Source organism: Pecten maximus, chromosome 4, assembly GCF_902652985.1.
Source record: "Pecten maximus chromosome 4, xPecMax1.1, whole genome shotgun sequence".
NCBI classification, from domain to species: Eukaryota; Metazoa; Mollusca; class Bivalvia; order Pectinida; family Pectinidae; genus Pecten; species Pecten maximus.
Window position 1 is genome coordinate 30,595,060 of NC_047018.1, and position 20,235 is coordinate 30,615,294.

The following is a 20,235-nucleotide window of genomic DNA, read 5'->3' on the forward strand; positions in this document are numbered from 1 at the left end:
CATTCCGGCAAAACTTCCATCGGTGAACAATTAACCGCGCGTCCGCGGTAGCGTGGTTACAATACTACGGAATATGGTGACGCTCACCGTGCAGTTCTGACGTCATTTCTAGAGCTGCTAGGAGGTTCGGATCTTTTGGGCACCTCCAGTGCGATGTGATCAACAGGAAAACCTGCTCATTCCGGCAAAACTTCCATCGGTGAACAATTAACCGCGCGTCCGCGGTAGCGTGGTTACAATACTACGGAATATGGTGACGCTCACCGTGCAGTTCTGACGTCATTTCTAGAGCTGCTAGGAGGTTCGGATCTTTTTGGGCACCTCCAGTGGGATGTGATCAACAGGAAAACCTGCTCATTCCGGCAAAACTTCCATCGGTGAACAATTAACCGCGCGTCCGCGGTAGCGTGGTTACAATACTACGGAATATGGTGACGCTCACCGTGCAGTTCTGACGTCATTTCTAGAGCTGCTAGGAGGTTCGGATCATTTTGGGCACCTCCAGTGCGATGTGATCAACAGGAAAACCTGCTCATTCCGGCAAAACTTCCATCGGTGAACAATTAACCGCGCGTCCGCGGTAGCGTGGTTACAATACTACGAAATATAATGACGCTCACCGTGCAGTTCTGACGTCATTTCTAGAGCTGCTAGGGGGTTCGGATCTTTTTGGGCACCTCCAGTGGGATGTGATCAACAGGAAAACCTGCTCATTCCGACAAAACTTTCATCGGGGAACAATTAACCGCGCGTCCACGGTAGCGTGGTTACAATACTACGGAATATGGTGACGCTCACCGTGCAGTTCTGACGTCATTTCTAGAGCAGCTAGGAGGTTCGGATCTTTTTGGGCACCTCCAGTGGGATGTGATCAACAGGAAAACCTGCTCATTCCGGCAAAACTTCCATCGGTGAACAATTAACCGCGCGTCCGCGGTAGCGTGGTTACAATACTACCGAATATGGTGACGCTCATCGTGCAGTTCTGACGTCATTTCTAGAGCTGCTAGGGGGTTCGGATCTTTTTGGGCACCTCCAGTGGGATGTGATAAACAGGAAAACCTGCTCATTCCGGCAAAACTTCCATCGATGAACAATTAACCGCGCGTCCGCGGTAGCGTGGTTACAATACTACGGAATATGGCTAAAAGAAGCCCGCTTTTATTTTTAACACACCGTTCTGAGTAGTCGTTCGTGGCTGTAATATACATTTTATATCTTAATTGCGCCAGATACGGAACGTAGTATACTTAAGAATGTCACAAAAAGATTTACTATAGATAATTATATACATATCATATAATTGATCATTTAATCATCGATACGTGGGTATATTTAACCATTTACAGATTGCATAGGTTAGTTTTATAGACCAGTAATGGAGCCTATAATAAAACTGGTTATATAGGTCTTGATATACAAATTAAAATGCAGTTGGTTTGAAGGATTTTGATGTAAAGTGTATATACACGTAGGTCACTTACTTTTTGAGCCGTATGGGAATACTTGTAGAAGTTAATTGCCTCATTTGATACTTATTGTGTCGTTTATATTTAAAACATCATGTTACGCTTTCATAGAAACTTTGACAATGCATGTGTAGTTTTTAATATATAATAATTGTATAATTCAACGTGTTGACAGTGTATAATTATTTCTATACTTTCATATCAAATATACAATCACATCGCACACATCGGAATATTAATAACAACGAAGGAGTTCCGATTGATAACGCAGTAAACAAGGGGAACAACTCTGTTAGCCAAGCTATCATAGTTGTCTACCTTACTCTGATGTTATTATAACAAACTAAATCGATCGTCAATGTTTCTAGTAACCCCTTTCCCCAAATAAATTCTCTTCGGACATGAAGAATTGTAAAAATTGATGCAACATTACATGGTTTCTTATGGAAACTAAGTTAAAACTTCTATACCAACAAATACAAAATCTGCATGACTATACATTTAAGTATATACATGTATATATATGAAAAAAATAACAAAAGACAAAAACAAGAGGCCCAGGGGCCTTAACGGTCATCTGACTCTAAATTAAAACCCTTATATTATTGTAGTATGCATTCTCTGTAGCAAGTATATAGTGGCACTGTTGGCCATGGTGGCCATCTTGGATTTCTGAACAACCCAATAAATAACAACACTTGGTGTGGACCATCTCAGGATCATTTCTGGTAAGTTAGAGCTGAATTCCACCAGTGGAATTTGAGAAGAAGTTTGAAATAGGTGTTGTTCAGGAAAACCATGATTGCGCAATCTTGTTACAAAATGGCCGCCATATTGCTGCCATGTCAAAGTTTTTACGAGGCCAAAAAAAAACCACTATGTTGGCTCGCCTTCCTTGACATCCTCATCCATTCCCAGCTCAAAGGCACCAATGAACCTGGACAAGAAGTTTAAAATGTGTTTTTCAAGATGGTGGTTATGGTGGCCATCTTGGATTTCGGACCGACCCGAAAAATAACGAAAAATAACAACACTTGGTCGGGATCATATCAGGATCATCTCAGGCAAGTTTCAGCTCAATAGCACTGATGGAACTTGAGAAGAAGTTTAAAATGTGTTTTTCAAGATGGCGGCTATGGCGGCCATCTTGGATTTCGGACCGACCCGAAAATAACAACACTTGGTCGGGATCATATCAGGATCATTTCAGGCAGGTTTCAGCTCAAAAGCATTGGTGGAAGTTGAGAAGAAGTTTTAAATGTGTTTTTCAAGATGGCGGCTATGGCGGCCATCTTGGATTTCGGACTGATCTAAAAAATAACAACACTTGGTCGGGATCATATCAGGATCATTTCAGGCAAGTTTCAGCTCAATAGCACTGGTGAAACTTGAGAAGAAGCTTTAAATGTGTTTTTCAAGATGGCGGCTATGGCGGCCATCTTGGATTTCGGACCGACCCGAAAAATAACAACACTTGGTCGGGATCATATCAGGATCCTCTCAGGCAAGTTTCAACTCAAAAGCATTGGTGGAACTTGAGAAGAAGTTTAAAAAGTGTTTTTCAAGATGGCGGCTATGGCGGCCACCTTGGATTTCGGACCAACCCGAAAAATAACAACACTTGGTCGGGATCATATCAGGATCATTTCAGGCAAGTTTCAGCTCAATAGCACTGGTGGAAGTTGAGAAGAAGTTTAAAATGTGTTTTTCAAGATGGCGGCTATGGCGGCCATCTTGGATTTCGGACCAACCCGAAAAATAACAACACTTCGTCGGGATCATATCAGGATCATCTCAGGCAAGTTTCAACTCAATAGCACTGGTGGAACTTGAGAAGAAGTTTAAAATGTGTTTTTCAAGATGGCGGCTATGGCGGCCATCTTGGATTTCGGACCGACCAAAAAAAATAAGAACACTTGGTCGGGATCATATCAGGATCATTTCAGGCAAGTTTCAGCTCAATAGCACTGGTGGAAGTTGAGAAGAAGTTTAAAATGTGTTTTTCAAGATGGCGGCTATGGCGGCCATCTTGGATTTTGGACTGATCTAAAAAATAACAACACTTGGTCGGGATCATATCAGGATCATTTCAGGCAAGTTTCAGCTCAATAGCACTGGTGAAACTTGAGAAGAAGTTTTAAATGTGTTTTTCAAGATAGCGGCTATGGCGGCCATCTTGGATTTCAGACCGACCCGAAAAATAACAACACTTTGTCGGGATCATCTCAGGATCATTTCTGGCAAGTTTCAGCCCAACAGCAGTGGTGGAACTTGAGAAGAAGTTTAAAATGTGTTTTCAAAATGGCGGCTATGGCGGCCATCTTGGATTTCGGACCAACCCGAAAAATAACAACACTTGGTCAGGACCATCTCAGGATCATTTCTGGCAAGTTTCATGTGAATGCCACTGGTGGAACTTGAGAAGAAGATTGAAATGTGAAAAGTTTACGGACGGCGGACGGCGCACGGCGGACGACGACGGACGAAGCACGATGGCTATAGGTCATCCTGACCCTTCGGGTCAGATGACCTAAAAACCCTAGAGAACAAAACTTTTCATCATAAAAAGTGTATATTGCCACGCCGAATACCTATATGAAGCACGCTATTATTTTTAACACACCTTTCTGAGTAGTCGTTCGTGGCTGTAATATACATTTTATATCTTAATCGCGCCAGATACGGAACTTGGTGTAATTAAGAATGTCACAAAAGGTTTCACTAAAAATACTTACATGCATAGCATTTAATTGTAGACATGTGAGTAGATTTAACCATTTACAGGTTTCATAGGTTAGTTTTATAGACCGGTAATGGAACCTATATTAAAATTACTTATATAGGTCTTTACATACAAATTGAAATGTAGTTGATTTGAAGGAGTTTGATGTAAAGTATATATAATTCCCGTATGGGAATACTTGTAGTTGTTCATTGCCTCATTTGATACTTATTGTATCGTTATATTTAAAACAACATGGTACTTTTTCAGAGAAACTCTGAAAATTCATGTATAATTCTTAGTATATAATAATTGTATAACCCAACGTGTTGACAGTGTATCATTATTTCTATACTTTCATAGGACAATTTTAGGATTTCATTACATATAGTGATTGATAACATAATTTTCAAATGTGAATTTGTCACCAGTTTTGGTATATGGGTCATGCTATATAAGTTATCAACCAGAGTTCATTTATTCTTCTTTTTTTCTGACTGATGGTACAATTCTGACAGTTTCTCACCACTCTATATGTAAGACTGTCCGTGTATCAATTTTGTGGTGAGAAACTAAAAGTCTAAACGATGACGAATGAGTTTTCATTAGCGGTGTTTCATTAGTTCCTTTTATTCTGATTATGTATAAGATAGTCAATGGAGATTCCTGGGTATATCCAGTGTGAACGGAATTATCCTGCACTAGCTGTGCATACAGTTTGCCGTTATCAGTTCATGCTTTCTGAATGCGATCGTCATAATTGCACATGTCTAACAAATGTTGATTGTCATAAGTTAGATCATCTTTTACAACAATATGTGTCCCTTTCAGTCTGTACCGGTTAGCAATACAATCCATCTTTTTTCTGCGACTCATAAATTTCACAATGACCGGTCTGGTTATTTTGCTATCGAAACGTCCTAAGCGGTGCGCGATATCGATATCCTTGTTATGGATTTCCATTTGCAATTTGGTCTGTAGAAGTTTGTGAACTTTTTCGCAGGTGTTCTCAGCTTTTTCGTTTCCGTCATCTTGTAGTCCGAAAATGCGTACGCTAGACTTTCTAGTGTATTGCTCTAGCTCGTTGATTTCATATTCGGCCTTTTCAGCAGCACAATAGCCTCTATCGTCCATGTATTTACCCTGCTCTCTAATGTTACAACTTTCTTTTTCAGCTCGTCGTTGATTGTCTCTAGATCGAAGGTTCTACTTTCTAAGATGTCAACTTTCTCGTTTAACTTGTCAACGATTGCTGAAGTGGCATTATCTAAGTCCGTCTTTGTAGCCATTTTACTGAATTTGTCGTTGAGACTCTCCACAGTTACCATTTCAGACAATTTTTTTGTCAATGCAACACACTTTCGACTCTAGATTGTTTATAGCTTTCATCATTCCTTCTCCGAATTTTTGAAGTTGTGTATTTTTTTTATTTTTTTTTTTTTGAAATTTTTTATTTTCTTCCAAACATATGCATACATGTAGCAATACATAATATTGGTGTATATTTAATTGCAGCAATTACATTTTTTCATATGCTTAATAAAATTCGCTTATCGATACATGAAGTATACCTCAGATGCAGTTTCGTCACAATACATTCAATCTTGCAATTTATTAGAGTGTCGCATAAAATGAATGTGTTCATCACGATTTCATATGATCTCATTGTGTAATGTGGCTGATAGAACATGCTCTTTTATATTTTTTTTTTTTATTGTGTTGCTATAGCTATTTGTGGTATACTTCAGGTAAGGATGTTGCCATATTAATTCAGAAGAAAACTTTTTATACATGTAGATATACAAAAAGACATACATAAAGACTTCTTTCATACACGCACAGACTCGTACTTTAACAGTAGTAGAGTTCTAAAAGTAACAATATCAAGTTTTTCCTCTTTTTTTTTGATTTGTTACGTTACAAGTGCTTTCAAATCAACCCATCGTTTTTCAAATTTTTGGACAGTCATATTTTTCCTATGAACGTACTGTTCAATTTTGTAATGTTTTTCTAGTTCCATTTTGAATATAAATAGAGCAGGCAGATGATTTTTATACTTTTGCTTGTGTATGTGTAATTTTGCTAAAACAATAATTAAGTTTACGTTGTTTATTTCGTTGTCCGTTTCCCCAAGGATGACATCTGAATTATTCAAACTCAGAGTTTTCCCGGTTTTGTTTTCTATCCATGTGGTGAATTCTTGCCAAAATTTTGTAACAAGAGTACATTCCCAAAACAAGTGGATTATTGATTCTACATTTGCTTTACAAAATGAGCATACACAGGTATTTGTTTGTGCTAATGATTCTGCGAGTAATTCGGTATTGGAACCATTGAAGTGTTGAGTCCGAGGTTAACTTAATATTATAAAGTTAATCTTTTCCCACCAATATTGATTTTGATGTATATCAAGTTCAAGTGACCATTTGACTTTGTATTTATCATTTGTAGTTAAATCTTTAATAAAAAGATTATATATCGAGAGCCCTCGTTGTTTATTTGTTAAGATGTGATAAATGTACTTTTGACAATGTGGAAGTATAATAGTGGAATTATAATTTCTCAGAAAAGGCCATTTAGACAGAATGGCATTACTGATGCCATAAAACTGAGTTAGTATTGGTGAAAAGGAAAATTTCTCGCAAAATTCTTCATAGTTTTCAATTAATTTACCTTGGTCATTACATAAGTCATACACATAACATATCCCTTTTCGTGACCATTGTTTAAAATGTGTGGTCTTGTTATCAATCTTTATTTCTGGATTGTGCCACAAGGGACGATACAAAACACTTTCTTCGTTGCATGGAAGGTACAAAAAACAATGTATATTTTCGAGGACTTCTTTCCAGAACAGATTTTTCATAGATTTCGACTTTTTTCTCCAATAGTCCGCCCCATATGAAATAATAGTAAATTTTGATTCGCCAATCACTTCTTCAAAAAGGTAGGTCCATGAATTATCATTTGTTAACAGGCGTTTTATCCAGGATAGTTTCATGGATTTAATAAAAGCATCAATTTGAACCATTTTAAGGCCGCCATCTTTGTAATTTTGAACTATCTGGTTTCTTGAGATTCTGTCGTTTTTCCTGCCCCATATAAAATTGTATATAAGTCTTTCTAGGATTTTTACAAAGTCCTTATCAGGTCTTGGAATACTTATAAATAAATGTGTTAATTTAGAAAGAATGATGCTTTTAACAACTGTAATTCTACCTATTGGATTAAGACACCTCTTTGACCATATGTGAATGAGAGATTTAATTTCTTTAAGTTTGTCACAGTAATTCAAGCCAGCAAGTTCTGACAGATTCGGACTGAATTTCACTCCTAGGAAAGTGAATGGTTTATTTGACCAAATAATGTTATTATTAGCACATATCCTATCTGTACTTAATTTTTTAGTTCCAAACCATATACACTTTGTTTTTTCGATGTTGGGTTTTAACCCAGAGTATTTGGCGTATTGAGTAAGAAGATCTAAAGTTTTCTTGAGTGCTTTGTCTGAGCCATCTAATGTGAGACCAGTATCATCTGCATACTGTGATAACTTGAATTCTTTATTACCGACTTTGATGCCTTTTGTGTCTTTATCATTTCTTATTAATATGCCAAGTATCTCCACACACATAATAAAAAGATAGGGTGTACAGCGGATCGCCTTGTCTACATCCTCTACCAATATTAAAAAAATGAGAGAAAAAAACATGTTGTGTAACACATAAAGATGCATTTTGGAATAAAGTATGGATAACATTTTTGAAATAATTACCAAAGTTAAAATATGTTAAAACCTTTGTTATGAAGTTCCATGAAATAGAATCGAAGGCCTTTTCGAAATCTATTAATAATAATAAACCAGGTATCTCCTTCTCTTCTGCATATTGCATTAAGTCATAAATTTGTCTAAACATCTTCACCAATAAATCTACCTTTTAAAAAAAACCTTTGATTTTCATGTATTATACTATTTAAAACATCTTTTAATCGATAAGCAACTGCATTAGAGAGTGTTTTATAGGAAACATTAAGGAGAGAAATTGGTCTCCAATTTTTTAGGAGTTCTCTAGGTTTATTACCCTTAGGTAGTAGAGATACGACACCTTGTTTTTGTGTAAGTGATAACTCGCCCTTTTGAATACCCATAGTTAAGGATTTTGTAATAAAAAACTTGAGATCAATCCAAAAGAACTTATAGAATTCTGTTGTATACCCATCTGGGCTGGGACTTTTGCCATTTTTAAGACATTTTACTGAGTGAGCTAGTTCGTTCATGGTAATTGGTCGATCTAACTCTGATTTAATTTCAATGTCTATTTTAGGTACTTCATAATCCCCGAGAAGAATATCCAAATCAACTTCTTCTAATTAATTATCTTTACTTGCATATAGATTTACGTAAAAGTTTTTTTATTTCATTCAGCAAATCATCTTGATCGTTTATAATTTTACCATCCCCCTGGATTATTTTGGTGATATTTTTATTAACATAATTACGTTTTTCTAAGTTACAGAAGTATTTTGTGGGTTTTTCACCACTTTCGATCCACTGAGCCTTCGCTCTTATTAGCAGCCCATTCATTTGATTTCCCGGAGGTCCTCTAACTCGGACTTAAGATCAGTTAAAATCTCTACTAGAATATGATTAGGGTCAATGTTGTCTAGAGTTAATTCTTCAGTGACTCTAAGGTTTTCCAATTTTATCTGTCTTTCCCTATTTTTCCTCTTCTTTTTACAGCAATAAGATATAGTCATGGATCGTATATTCAGTAAAACCATTTCAAAAAATAATTGGTCATCGAGTGATGACTGAAACATGGATGGGTCTATCTCTGGTATATTTGAAATATTATAAACCGGCAGAGCATATTCTGGTTTTGTTTTCAGAATGGTTTCCTTTACTTTATTTATATAAAGAGTATCTTTCAGGAGGGAGTTATTAAACTTCCAGAATCCCCTACCGCGTTTAAAGTCGGATATTATTATTTGCAAGGTGATTGCTGAGTGATCAGTTTTGTAACCTGGAATTATATCTGTTTTACCTATGTTTGTTAACAGCTCGGATGAAATAAGGTAAAAGTCTAGTCTGGATTTTTTATAGGGTTCTTTTTAAACCAGGTGTAGCATTTTAAATCTGGATTTTTGACTCTCCAGGGGTCTACAAGGCCGAAGTCATTTGCAATGTTTTGTAGCTCTTCGCTAGCCCTAACATTATTTCTCGAATTATAATTAAGACAGTCTAGATCATAATCTTGAACCATATTAAAATCACCACATAAAATTATAAATTCTTCCTCTTTCTCTAATAATTTTTCTTTCAATGTTTTGTAAAAATCTGGAATATCCCTATTTGGTCCATAGACATTCACTAAAGTAATTGTAAATTTATTTTCTATTAATATATTCACTAGTAGATAATTACCATCTTTGTCTGCATCAACAGAGATTAATTTGTAATCAAAATTATTATTTATCAAGATACACACTCTCCTCGAGTTATGAGTACAATGACTGAATAAACACTCATATCCCCACTGCGATCGAATTATTTTTTCATCCGATTCTGTGAAATGCGTGTCTTGGAGACAGTATAGAGAGAATCTTTTTCCCTTAAATAATTAAAAACATCTCTACGTTTGTTTGCATCCCGCAGTCCCCTACAGTTTAGACTCATAATATTAACACTATCCATTTGGGTTAATTTTAAATGTGATGTTAACACTAGAACAAGTTTTCATGGTGGTAACTAAATATATTATTACTTTCACACACTCATACAAAACATAAGTTGTGTATTATCAAGTTTGAACGCCGTGATGGTGGGCTGATTAGTGCTCACTGAAGTTTTGGCTTTTTTTCACAATTTTTTTGGTGCATTTCTTTGTAGCATCATTGTTCTGAAAACTTATGTCAGAACTAGATGTAGACATTGTTTTCCTTTTATCCGCCATTTCAAATATATAAGTTCACTTTAGACATCAAGCTGTAAAACAGGTGAGCGTACGTATAACGAGGGTATACATGTACGTGTCGTGAGTACTGTTCTAGATGGAGGTGATATCGATAAAATGTCTGTTTTACTCGCATTTTAGGTGGGTTTCGAGTCTATGTTGTCCTCTCAGTTAATCACATAGTTATCGTAATTCAAATGTCGAAATCGTAATTCAAATGTCGAAAATTAGCACCGAGGATATCGTTGAGCGATAATTAACAGGAGCGAAACAAATACCATCCACATGACTGACTGATCACGTGACTTTATTATTATACGTTTCTCTTTTAATTTTAAGCATTATACATTTACCTCTTGGAATAATATAGCACTTTTTGTTAATAATCATTGTACTTCTTTTAACATTACAACAAACCTGTTTTTGATATTCTGCTCCAACTACATCTTCTTTTCAAGACTCAACATTTCTGAATCAATTACACTGTAACTTCTGTTGATAGTGAAAATAATTTCCCTCCCAATTTTGCTCTCTATAAATTGTATTATCATATTTCTCAAAGATGTCCCGATATGTGTATTTGTAATCTTGTTACATTTAGTTTAAACATTATTTTATTCAACAAGACACAATAACATTACATATACAGAAAATAGCAAATGGGATGGGAAAACAAGCTTAAAGCTTATATTAATTCCTTTCCCAATTGATTATCAGGTCTTGTTTGTTTTAAAAAAATGATTGGTTGAAGGAGTACATGGTTGCAAATTTCAATATGTTACTTTTAAGAAAGTTTGTTATTTGTTTTTTAAGCTTTGGTATGTAAATGGTACCAGGTTATTTTAATTCAGTATACACGTTAGGAAATATTTTCGAATATACAATGACTTTTTATGTCATCTATACGGATTTGAAACACACACATATATATATGTAAACATATCCTATAGTATTTGATGAACTTGAACTCCCGTCCTGTAGATTTGGTGTGGTATTGGTTGAAGGGTGTTCATGTTTTACTATTCACATTGTGTACTGGTATATTATGGGTGTAGTAAGAGTGCAGTACAGTATAAATATAACATAAGAATTTTATTTAAAGACAATTGTTTCAAAATATGCGACTTATTTGTACAATTGTATCTAAATGTCATTCTCAAGCAGGTTTCAGAATGTTTCATCAGTCAGATGTCGCTGTCATTTAAACCAATTAAATCTTTTTTCAATTTAGTTGCAATTTCAGCCACAGGTCTTCGACTTCCTCATGAATTCATTAGCATTGTCAGAAATCTGGTAAAATAAGAAAAAGAATCTTCCTGGTTCATTTAAATCTGATATTAAATCGGAAGTGGTTTCTGAAAATTCATTAACCACATGAAGCACAGATGACTGAGCATTACAAGAAGGGATGTTAGTTTTCTTTTCATTTTACATATACAATACTCTTACAAAATCAGTTTTACATCGAACATATTTTTTTCAGAGGTTCATATATAAAACTAAGGATGTCACAATTTGTAGTAATTATTGATGGTCTATTTGTAGAGTGATATTTTAGCAGATGTATGTTGCCAATCTTGGTATGCTATATGTAACTCATTGTCGATTATATAAGACATAATTGTTAAAGCTGATGACATCTGTCGGTCAATCAATAGTGTGAGATTTCATTATCTACATTTCCGGTCAATCAATAGTGTGAAATTTCATTATCTACATTTGATGGCAATGTATCTGTAGCATTACCAATGTTGGAGTACTACAACCAGCTAAGTCATTACACTGTACTCTGGAGTGGGAAACTCTTGTGAGTTGTGAGACAATATGTACAATGACATTGTGTGATTAAAATGAAACATGTGATTAAAATGAAACATTTGAAACTTTCCATCTCGTCAATTTTCTTTTCTTTTCATTAAAACTATTTTTGTACCTCTAAAAACAATCTAGCAAGTATTAGATTTATGAGAATTTATTTTCAAGTCTGAAAATTAAACAATGGCTGGAATATCACATCACATTCACATTTTTTATTCAATACATCAACAATTAGTATTCCTACACAGTAGCAGGGCTACGTTATAGGTCAAACAACTACATATTTGTATTGTTTAATAAACAAATCGTCAAATCAGTAAGACAGCCTTTGTTCACTGTATTCCAAACAGTTTTATAAGACTGGTAATGTTTAGAAAATGACTACAGGTTGTATTCCCTAATAAGCTTGAATAGACTGAATATATAACCTGGAGACGTACTTGAGTAGCACAGAAAATAAATTAAAACAAGTACTAATTGTAATGGGAAACCATTACAGAAGTCCCCCAAACACCCCCGCAGTCATACGATTACGTTCGGCATCCCTCAATATCCCTATATACTAAATTTAATTAAAATCGAACAACATCTAAATTTCGACCAATCAGAAGCTTCTGTATGGTAGTTATGGTAGCGAACACCATTCAGTTGATTTTGCAGTCCCGTAATACCGCTACATACCTATTTTCATCAAAATCTGACAATATGTAAATTTGGACCAATCAGAGGCCAGGAAATGGCGGTGATTTTGTTAAAATATGAAAGTGAGGTAACGAGAGTGACCAGTGACCCATGGTATACTATCATACAAAATTTGATCAAAATCAGACAATATGTAAATTTAGACCAATCAGAGGCCAGGAAATGGCGGTCATTTTGTTAAAAAGTGAAAGTGAGGCTACGAGAGGGACCGGTGCCCAAAGATGTACCAACATACCAAATTTCATTAAAATCGGACAATGTGTAAATTTGGACCAATCAGAGGCCAGGAAATGGCGGCCATTTTGTTAAAATGTGAAAGTGAGGTTACAGGAGTGACTGTAGTCCCATGATGTACCTACATACCAAATTTCATCAAAATATGACAATATCTAAATTTCGACCAATCACAGGCCACCACTTCATTACCATGGCAACAAATCTTTTCGGAAATGTAACCACGTTATTCGGCATCCCTAAAAACCCATATACACCAATTTTCACTGAATCGGAGACCGAAATCTAAAAACAGGAAGTGGGCTCTGGTGGCCATCTTGGATGTCTGATTGCGAAAAAAACACCTGGTTGCACACCCCTATACACTAATGAGTATGTCTGTGAAGTTTGATGATGATCCGCCCAGTAGTTTCTGAGAAAAGTGTCGGAAACCTCCGCGGCGGAAGAAAGTGGAAGAAATAAGAATAATAATAAGAAACGGAGCAAAAACAATATGTCCCCCCACTTTCGTTTGGGGGACATAATTACTAATACTGATCGAACAATAGGACGAGTGGTGAAAGTTGAAATAAATGCACTGTTTTTTCATTAGTGAATTTTCAGTGTGTGACATTAAATATATATAAAACTATGTATTGAAACTAAAATCTTATATTTCCTTAAAAGATAATGTTATATCAAAAATGTTAAAAAAGATGAATAAATCTGATTTAAATGAGGAAATATTTAAGAGTTTTAAAAACCACATTGTATTAATACACTAACTGCTGCATAGGTAACATTCATTAAAAAAAAGAAATTGACACCATGTAATTTGCACCCACAATGAACAAAAACTATCATGCCTAATCATATAGAACTTCAATTTTCCTTTCCACTAACACGCTGGAAACTATCATATGCGAGTTCCCTGAAAGTTTTAGTTGAATCACCTTTACACTCATAACATACTAACAAGTCAACACAGATCCATGCATACATTCATAAACATAAAATTACCAGTACCATCTATCAAATAACAGAAACATGTTCATAAGGCACTTGTCCATATAACTGGCATCACGTTCCTTACATCAGTCACTTGGTCCCATGTCTCTTTGTTAGAGATGAAATTATCAACCAAAATCATAACATATTATATGCCACAATAGAGTTCTTTCACAATACAGCACAAAACCACATACCCAGACCATTCAGGGACATATAACTTGCTCAATTCTACAGATGTTATGATGTGTGATTTCACAATGTCAGGTAAGCTGATTTGGGAACATGACAGGTGCTTGGATAACAGAAATTTCAGATATGGTGTTTGGATATATCTACAGTGGAATCCTGATGGTCGAGTAATTATCAGTTAATAGAGGCTACAATGTGACAGTTTTATGTTGAGGAATACTCTTCACATTTAAAACTTGACCCAAGTTTGTAGTATATTAATGGTATTCTATCTGCTATACAAGTTAATTACTAGCATTAAGGACACATGGTACAAATGACAATATCACAATTTTGGTTTTTAAACATACCTGTATCTGTACAGGGACATTAAGTAGTGTTAACAACTTGATAATAGTTCCTGTTCCATCACATGTGTCATTCAACTGATTATGTCCACTGATGTGTCACAATGAGTATGTTAGTCACATGGCACTGAAACCATGATGTTCACAGTGGTATTAGTACACTATTAAGTAGACACTGGTATATAACTGGTGGATCGATAGCCAGTACACTGAAAGTATGTATACTACACATCAATCTTTAATTGGCAACAGGCAATCCTGTCTGATGACTTGAAAGTTTGTATCTATGATGCTGTTAATATAGCAGACACCTGTGTACTGATGTCTATGGAGTAGTCAGGTACCTATCGTTTATAGATGGTTGTACTGTCTATAGAGTTGACAAGGGTACCTATCGTTTATAGATGGTTGTACTGTCTATAGAGTTTACAAGGGTACCTATCGTTTATAGATGGTTGTATTGTCTATAGAGTTGACCAGGGTGCTACCGGCGCCTTCGTTTAGATGGTCCCTCGGCACTGCTGTCTGCTGGTCTCTTCTTGGAATTGTTCAATATCTGGTAAGTATGAAATATTAAGGACAATAACAAATGGCATTAATGATCAGTCTCAAGCCTTAAGTATAGGGAATACTGAGGCTATTAGAAAATAACTTCAGTCACTTTTCTCCATTGTGGGGGGAATACTGAAGGTGTTATCTCTGGTCTTCTGTATACGAAACACTGGGTACTTTGTCATTTGCCACAAAGGCATTTTGAGGGCTTTTTTGAGTAAATTATCGACTGCATTTCGAACTTAAGCTTTTTCTTTCTTTTTTCTTTGATAAAGCCGAATTCCCAAAATTGGAAGTTTTCTATGGAAAATTTCCTTCCTAATACCTCTTACGTTAATTTCCTTCCTAATACCTCTCACGTTAATTTTCTTCCTAATACCTCTTACGTTAATTTTCTTCCTAATACCTCTTACGTTAATTTTCTTCCTAAAGCAAGAAAAAAAGGATGCATCTGAAACATTTCTGCTGCTCTTTGTAGTGTAGACAAATAATGATGGGATGACCACATATCAACAGATCAGTAATTTAAACAACAGTAAAGGTAAAAAGGATATTTGTATGGGTTAGCATCCTGTTGTAAGATTCCAGTCAACACAAACTCGGCATTGACTACGGGAATGTCTGCCTTCAGTGCCTCCTGACAAAGTTTACGGTCCTCCTCGCACGACACCACCACGGTCTGGTCTTTGAACTTACTAGGCACACTTTCCAGGTACTGTTAGGACACAGAATGTTATATTTCATAATTAAACATTTGGTTTCTAAAATATATTCAAAGAGACATGTATATAATCCTTATTTGCTTGATTTTATTGATAGATCAGTCTTTTTCAAAACATTTGGGGGCTCTCTTGAAACTAAGTTAATCTATTTCAATCGATTTGGCCTTATAATTCAATATATTTGAATTTTACCCCCAATTCGGATTTATATGCAAACATGTACAACCCTGCACCTATGGGGATTTCCCAGTGGCTGCGGTTATCACTATGGATTGGAAATTACCAAGTTAATTCCAAATTTACCTTAAGGAATAATCCTACAGAGTAGCCCCTAAGAATGCCAAAAAATTATAATGTGTTGATACATGAAAGTAGAGCTTTTCAATAAATGTAACTTTTAGAGCTAATGTGACTTGTGTTATTGTATAAACAGAAAGTTTATAATACTAGATGGTGACACCTGAAGGATGTCACAGATGGAATGAAGTGTAGTAAGGGGCGATAACTCTGTGTGAGCATGTTTTGTCAAAATCGCTCAATATCTAAGTTTCGACCAATAAAAAGACTGTTGTTCGTAAAGGCAACAAAACCCATCAAGTTGAATTTGCAGTTCCCTTAAAACCCCCATATATCAAATCTGATTGAAATTGAACATTATCTACATTTCGACCAATCAGAGGCCAGGAATTGGCGACGATTTTGTTTAAATGTGAAAGTGAGGCTACGAGAGCGACCGGTGATCAATGATGTATCTACATATCAAATTTCATCAAAATCAGACAATATCTAAATTTAAACCAAGCAGAGCTCAGTTGATGGCGGCCATTTTGTTAAAATGTGAAAATCAGGTTACGAAAGTGGCTGATTTCCCATGATGTACATAAAAATAAACAAGGACCCATTGGAGGGCCAGAACATACGCCCGGGCAATATTTGACACTTGGAAGGGGATAGTTTCACAGGTTGTAGTGCTCCGGCTCAGCAAGATGTATATTTGTGTCAAGTTATGGAGAGCCTGGGTCGGGAAGTATTGGAGTTATAGTCTGGACAAGTAATATCATCAATAGGGAATAACGCCGCAAATACGGGTGTGAGGGGCATGATTTTGGTATGGGACACTCCGGCTCATCAAGATGTATATTTTTGTCAAGTATGAAGAGCCTGGGTTAAGTAGAATTGGAGTTATGGTCCGGACAAGTAAAATCATCAAAGGGGAATTACTCCGCAAATACGGGGAAAAGGGCATGATTTTGGTATGCGACACTCCGAGTCATCAAGATGTATATTTGTGTCAAGTATGGAGAGCCTGGGTTGAGTAGTATTGGTGTTATGGTCCGCACAAGTAAAATCATCAAAGGGGAATAACTCCAATACGGGGGTAAGGGGCATGATTTTCGTATGTGACACTCCGGCTCATCAATATGTGTATTTCTGTTAAGTATAGAGAGCCTGGGTCGAGAGTTATGGTCCGGACCACCCGCCAACATGATAACATTATAATGTACGTCGGGTCGGGCGTATAAAAATCATTAAAACAGGACAATATCTTAATTTGGAACAATTTCCTCACAACATAGGGATTAACTCAATTTCCTCACAATATAATCATTAACTCAATCAGATGTAAATTTTCATGATTTTACAGGAATTAGCTCGCACCAATTTCAATCTTGGAGGAAAAGTTAATAATTCATACTTGCGTGAGGAAAATCCAAATTTTTAGTATGTATGATAGAAGGAAATTTGTTTGTTTTTTTGCCTAAGCTATTTTAATAATATGCTATTTCGAGAATTTCCCTGAAGTTCAAAGTCATGATCAGTGTCAGTCGTCCATATCAAGCAAATAAGGAAATGTCTATTACATTTGTTTTAAACAGTTTGCAACTTCTTATAGTGTTTGGAATCACTATAAAGTTCTTGATCGATCGATCATCAACAATTCTTAAACAATCCATGATCAATTATTGATCGATCATGAATAGAAAGAGAAATATCAATAATCACTACATTATAATTTATGATAAATTGATATCATGACCAGATGAGCGAGTTAATTCCTTTTATCTTTCCCTGATGAAAATTCGGTGATTAGCAAGTTTTGAATTTTTCTAAGTGAATTAGAATTCTCAATATCTAAATAGCTTGAAATTGAGAGAATAATTCTACAATATGAAACTAAAACCAGATTTCTGGCAAAATTTCAGAATATTTCAATTATTAGAACAAAGAGGGAAGTTGATTGCAGTCAGAGGCCTACAAAGTAGAATGTGTCTCCTGATGTAAATATATTTTCCATGGCAGTGTGGGCCTTAAAACAGAAACATACATTGCGAACTGTTTACACAAGTCCCTGTGCAAGTCACAGTATTCTACCTGTGTGCAGATGGCATTTTTAAGACTATTCTGAACAATTTTGCTAATTAAATCAAGTTATCTAATTCTTTGATATTGTCAAATAATCTCTATACCTTTTGTAGTAAGTTAAAATAAATCCAAATATTAATTGACTTAATAAAATAAAATATGTATTAGATATGGTACATATTACTTCAATGTAATTTTTTTTAGTTTAAATTTGTCAGAATTGGTTTCTCGCACCTTTTTTCCTTTGTTGTATGTGAGCGAAATGTTTAATAAAATATGTTACAGGAAATATGGTATTTGAGGCAAAGATATTTCAAAATTTACTGATTTTTACCTGTGCACATATGACATTTCCAGGGAGAATATTTTGTAAACTTATGATTACTAGGTAACTTCTATTAATACTTTAATATGGTTGTTTTCTAAAATACCTTTGGTATGAAGATGAAATTACTTTAAAATCAAAATATCAAAACAAATTATGTTAAATTGATGACATGATTTTAAACATGAAATTACTGAATTTAACTTAATGTGACATAATAATTAAGTTGTTTTAGTATAAATTTGTTACACCAGGTTGCTTGCAATCCTTATCAATTGCAAACACAATAAATTAATTAATAACCGACATATTCTAGGATAATTTTGTCAGAACATGTTGTCCACACATTGTTTTCTTTGGCACATGTAAAGAAATGTTGAAATATGTTGATATAGTATTTTAGGTAAAGACATTTGAAAATTTACTTATTTCTACCTGTGTGCAGATGACATTTTGAAGAAAAACTATCTTATATATGTTTAGTAATTTTCTTAAATACATTTTTTAATATGTTGATACAGATTTGAATTCAAAATATAAAAAAATCCAACATGGTTCTTAAATAAGTTAATTTAACTTAATGTGACATAATAATTGACAATATTTTAGCATAAATTTATCAGGACAGGTTTGTCACAAATTGTTTTCTTCGGCACAAGTAAGCGAAAGGTTTATATATGTTGTAGGGTATTTAGGCGAAGAATTTGAAAATTTACTACAATTGTTTTCAACATTTACATGCATGCAAAAGATTATATGATTTAACCCTGTCCAAAGGCAGTCTCAATAAAGGGCATGTAACAGCCTTTTTAATTTCAAGTTATAGGCATTTGAATATAATAGACCAGAATACTATTTCATTAAAAATTTCAAAAATGAATATGATGTAGGCCTGCTGTAGTGTAGTGAGGAAGTTTCCAGCTCGCAGTGTAGGTGGTTCAATTTAAATAGTTCTACAAAATTAAATGAAATCTTAGCCATATTTAAGTCGCCCGCGTTCTACATATGCTTGTAATGATTTTTATAATGTTCATTGATAATACTAGTCTCTCTCGTGCGAGTAGGTAGCAAGACAAACATGCACGAGTAAGGCATCGCTTCACCGCGGGACTCTAGTAAGTCGACTGTATATGTCAGAATATGATCGGTAAAAATTAAAATTTATTTCATTTCTCCTTTCACAAGGTAATTCATATATCAGAGAAGTTGCAAAGTAGTAGTCTTGTGTTTGTGTTCGTTCACGAGATAGTGTCCGAGAGAACACGGTTCTGTGTACATTGTCACCTCAATCTGGAGATTCCCGTTGTTATTTTTAGACGTAAACAATCACAGAGTCGAAGCTAGTCACAAACAAATACACAGACTATCGAAATAGTTCTATCAATCAATTAAAGTTGGAGACAAAGCAGGCCTATCACTACAGTAAATATCAAATAAACAGGAACTATTCTTCGTGCATATTACCGTCGTCTGTTTACATCAACGTTAACAAACAAGTTTACTTACCGTCAGCGTTAGGCCTACGAGGCTTCGGGAATTTGCTTGACATTCTGAACGCTGGGTTGATTTTTCGCATGCATGTTTGTGAAAAGCGACATACAATGATCGTGACAAAGTATCTATATTCTGGAGCATTGCCTCTGATGTTGATAAAATAGCAATATATACTGGCAGTGACAGTAAAATACAACGGAACCCAGCTCACCGAGCAGTTCAATCAACAGCCGGCTTACACAACAAAGTTTCGTGACGAGTTCAGGATGGGCGTTACGTCATCAAAACATGCGCTCGTCTGCTATCAAAATACCCCTGTCGAGTGGAAAAATACTGAGAGGGTCGAAAAAATA

The 20,235-nt window shown here is 35.3% G+C and overlaps 1 protein-coding gene across 1 annotated transcript in view; it reads right to left on the minus strand.

The window, feature by feature from the left end:
• Positions 1 to 12,101: 12,101 nt before the first annotated feature.
• LOC117325805 (mediator of DNA damage checkpoint protein 1-like) overlaps positions 12,102 to 20,235 on the minus strand; it is a 33,657-nt gene continuing 25,523 nt past the window's right edge. The window contains exons 24-25 of the mRNA XM_033882285.1: positions 15,532 to 15,692; positions 12,102 to 14,988 (exon numbers count right to left, since the gene is read on the minus strand). Coding sequence (XP_033738176.1) covers positions 14,910 to 14,988; positions 15,532 to 15,692 — 240 coding nt within the window. The 3' untranslated portion in view covers positions 12,102 to 14,909. The remainder of the gene's footprint in view (positions 14,989 to 15,531; positions 15,693 to 20,235) is intronic.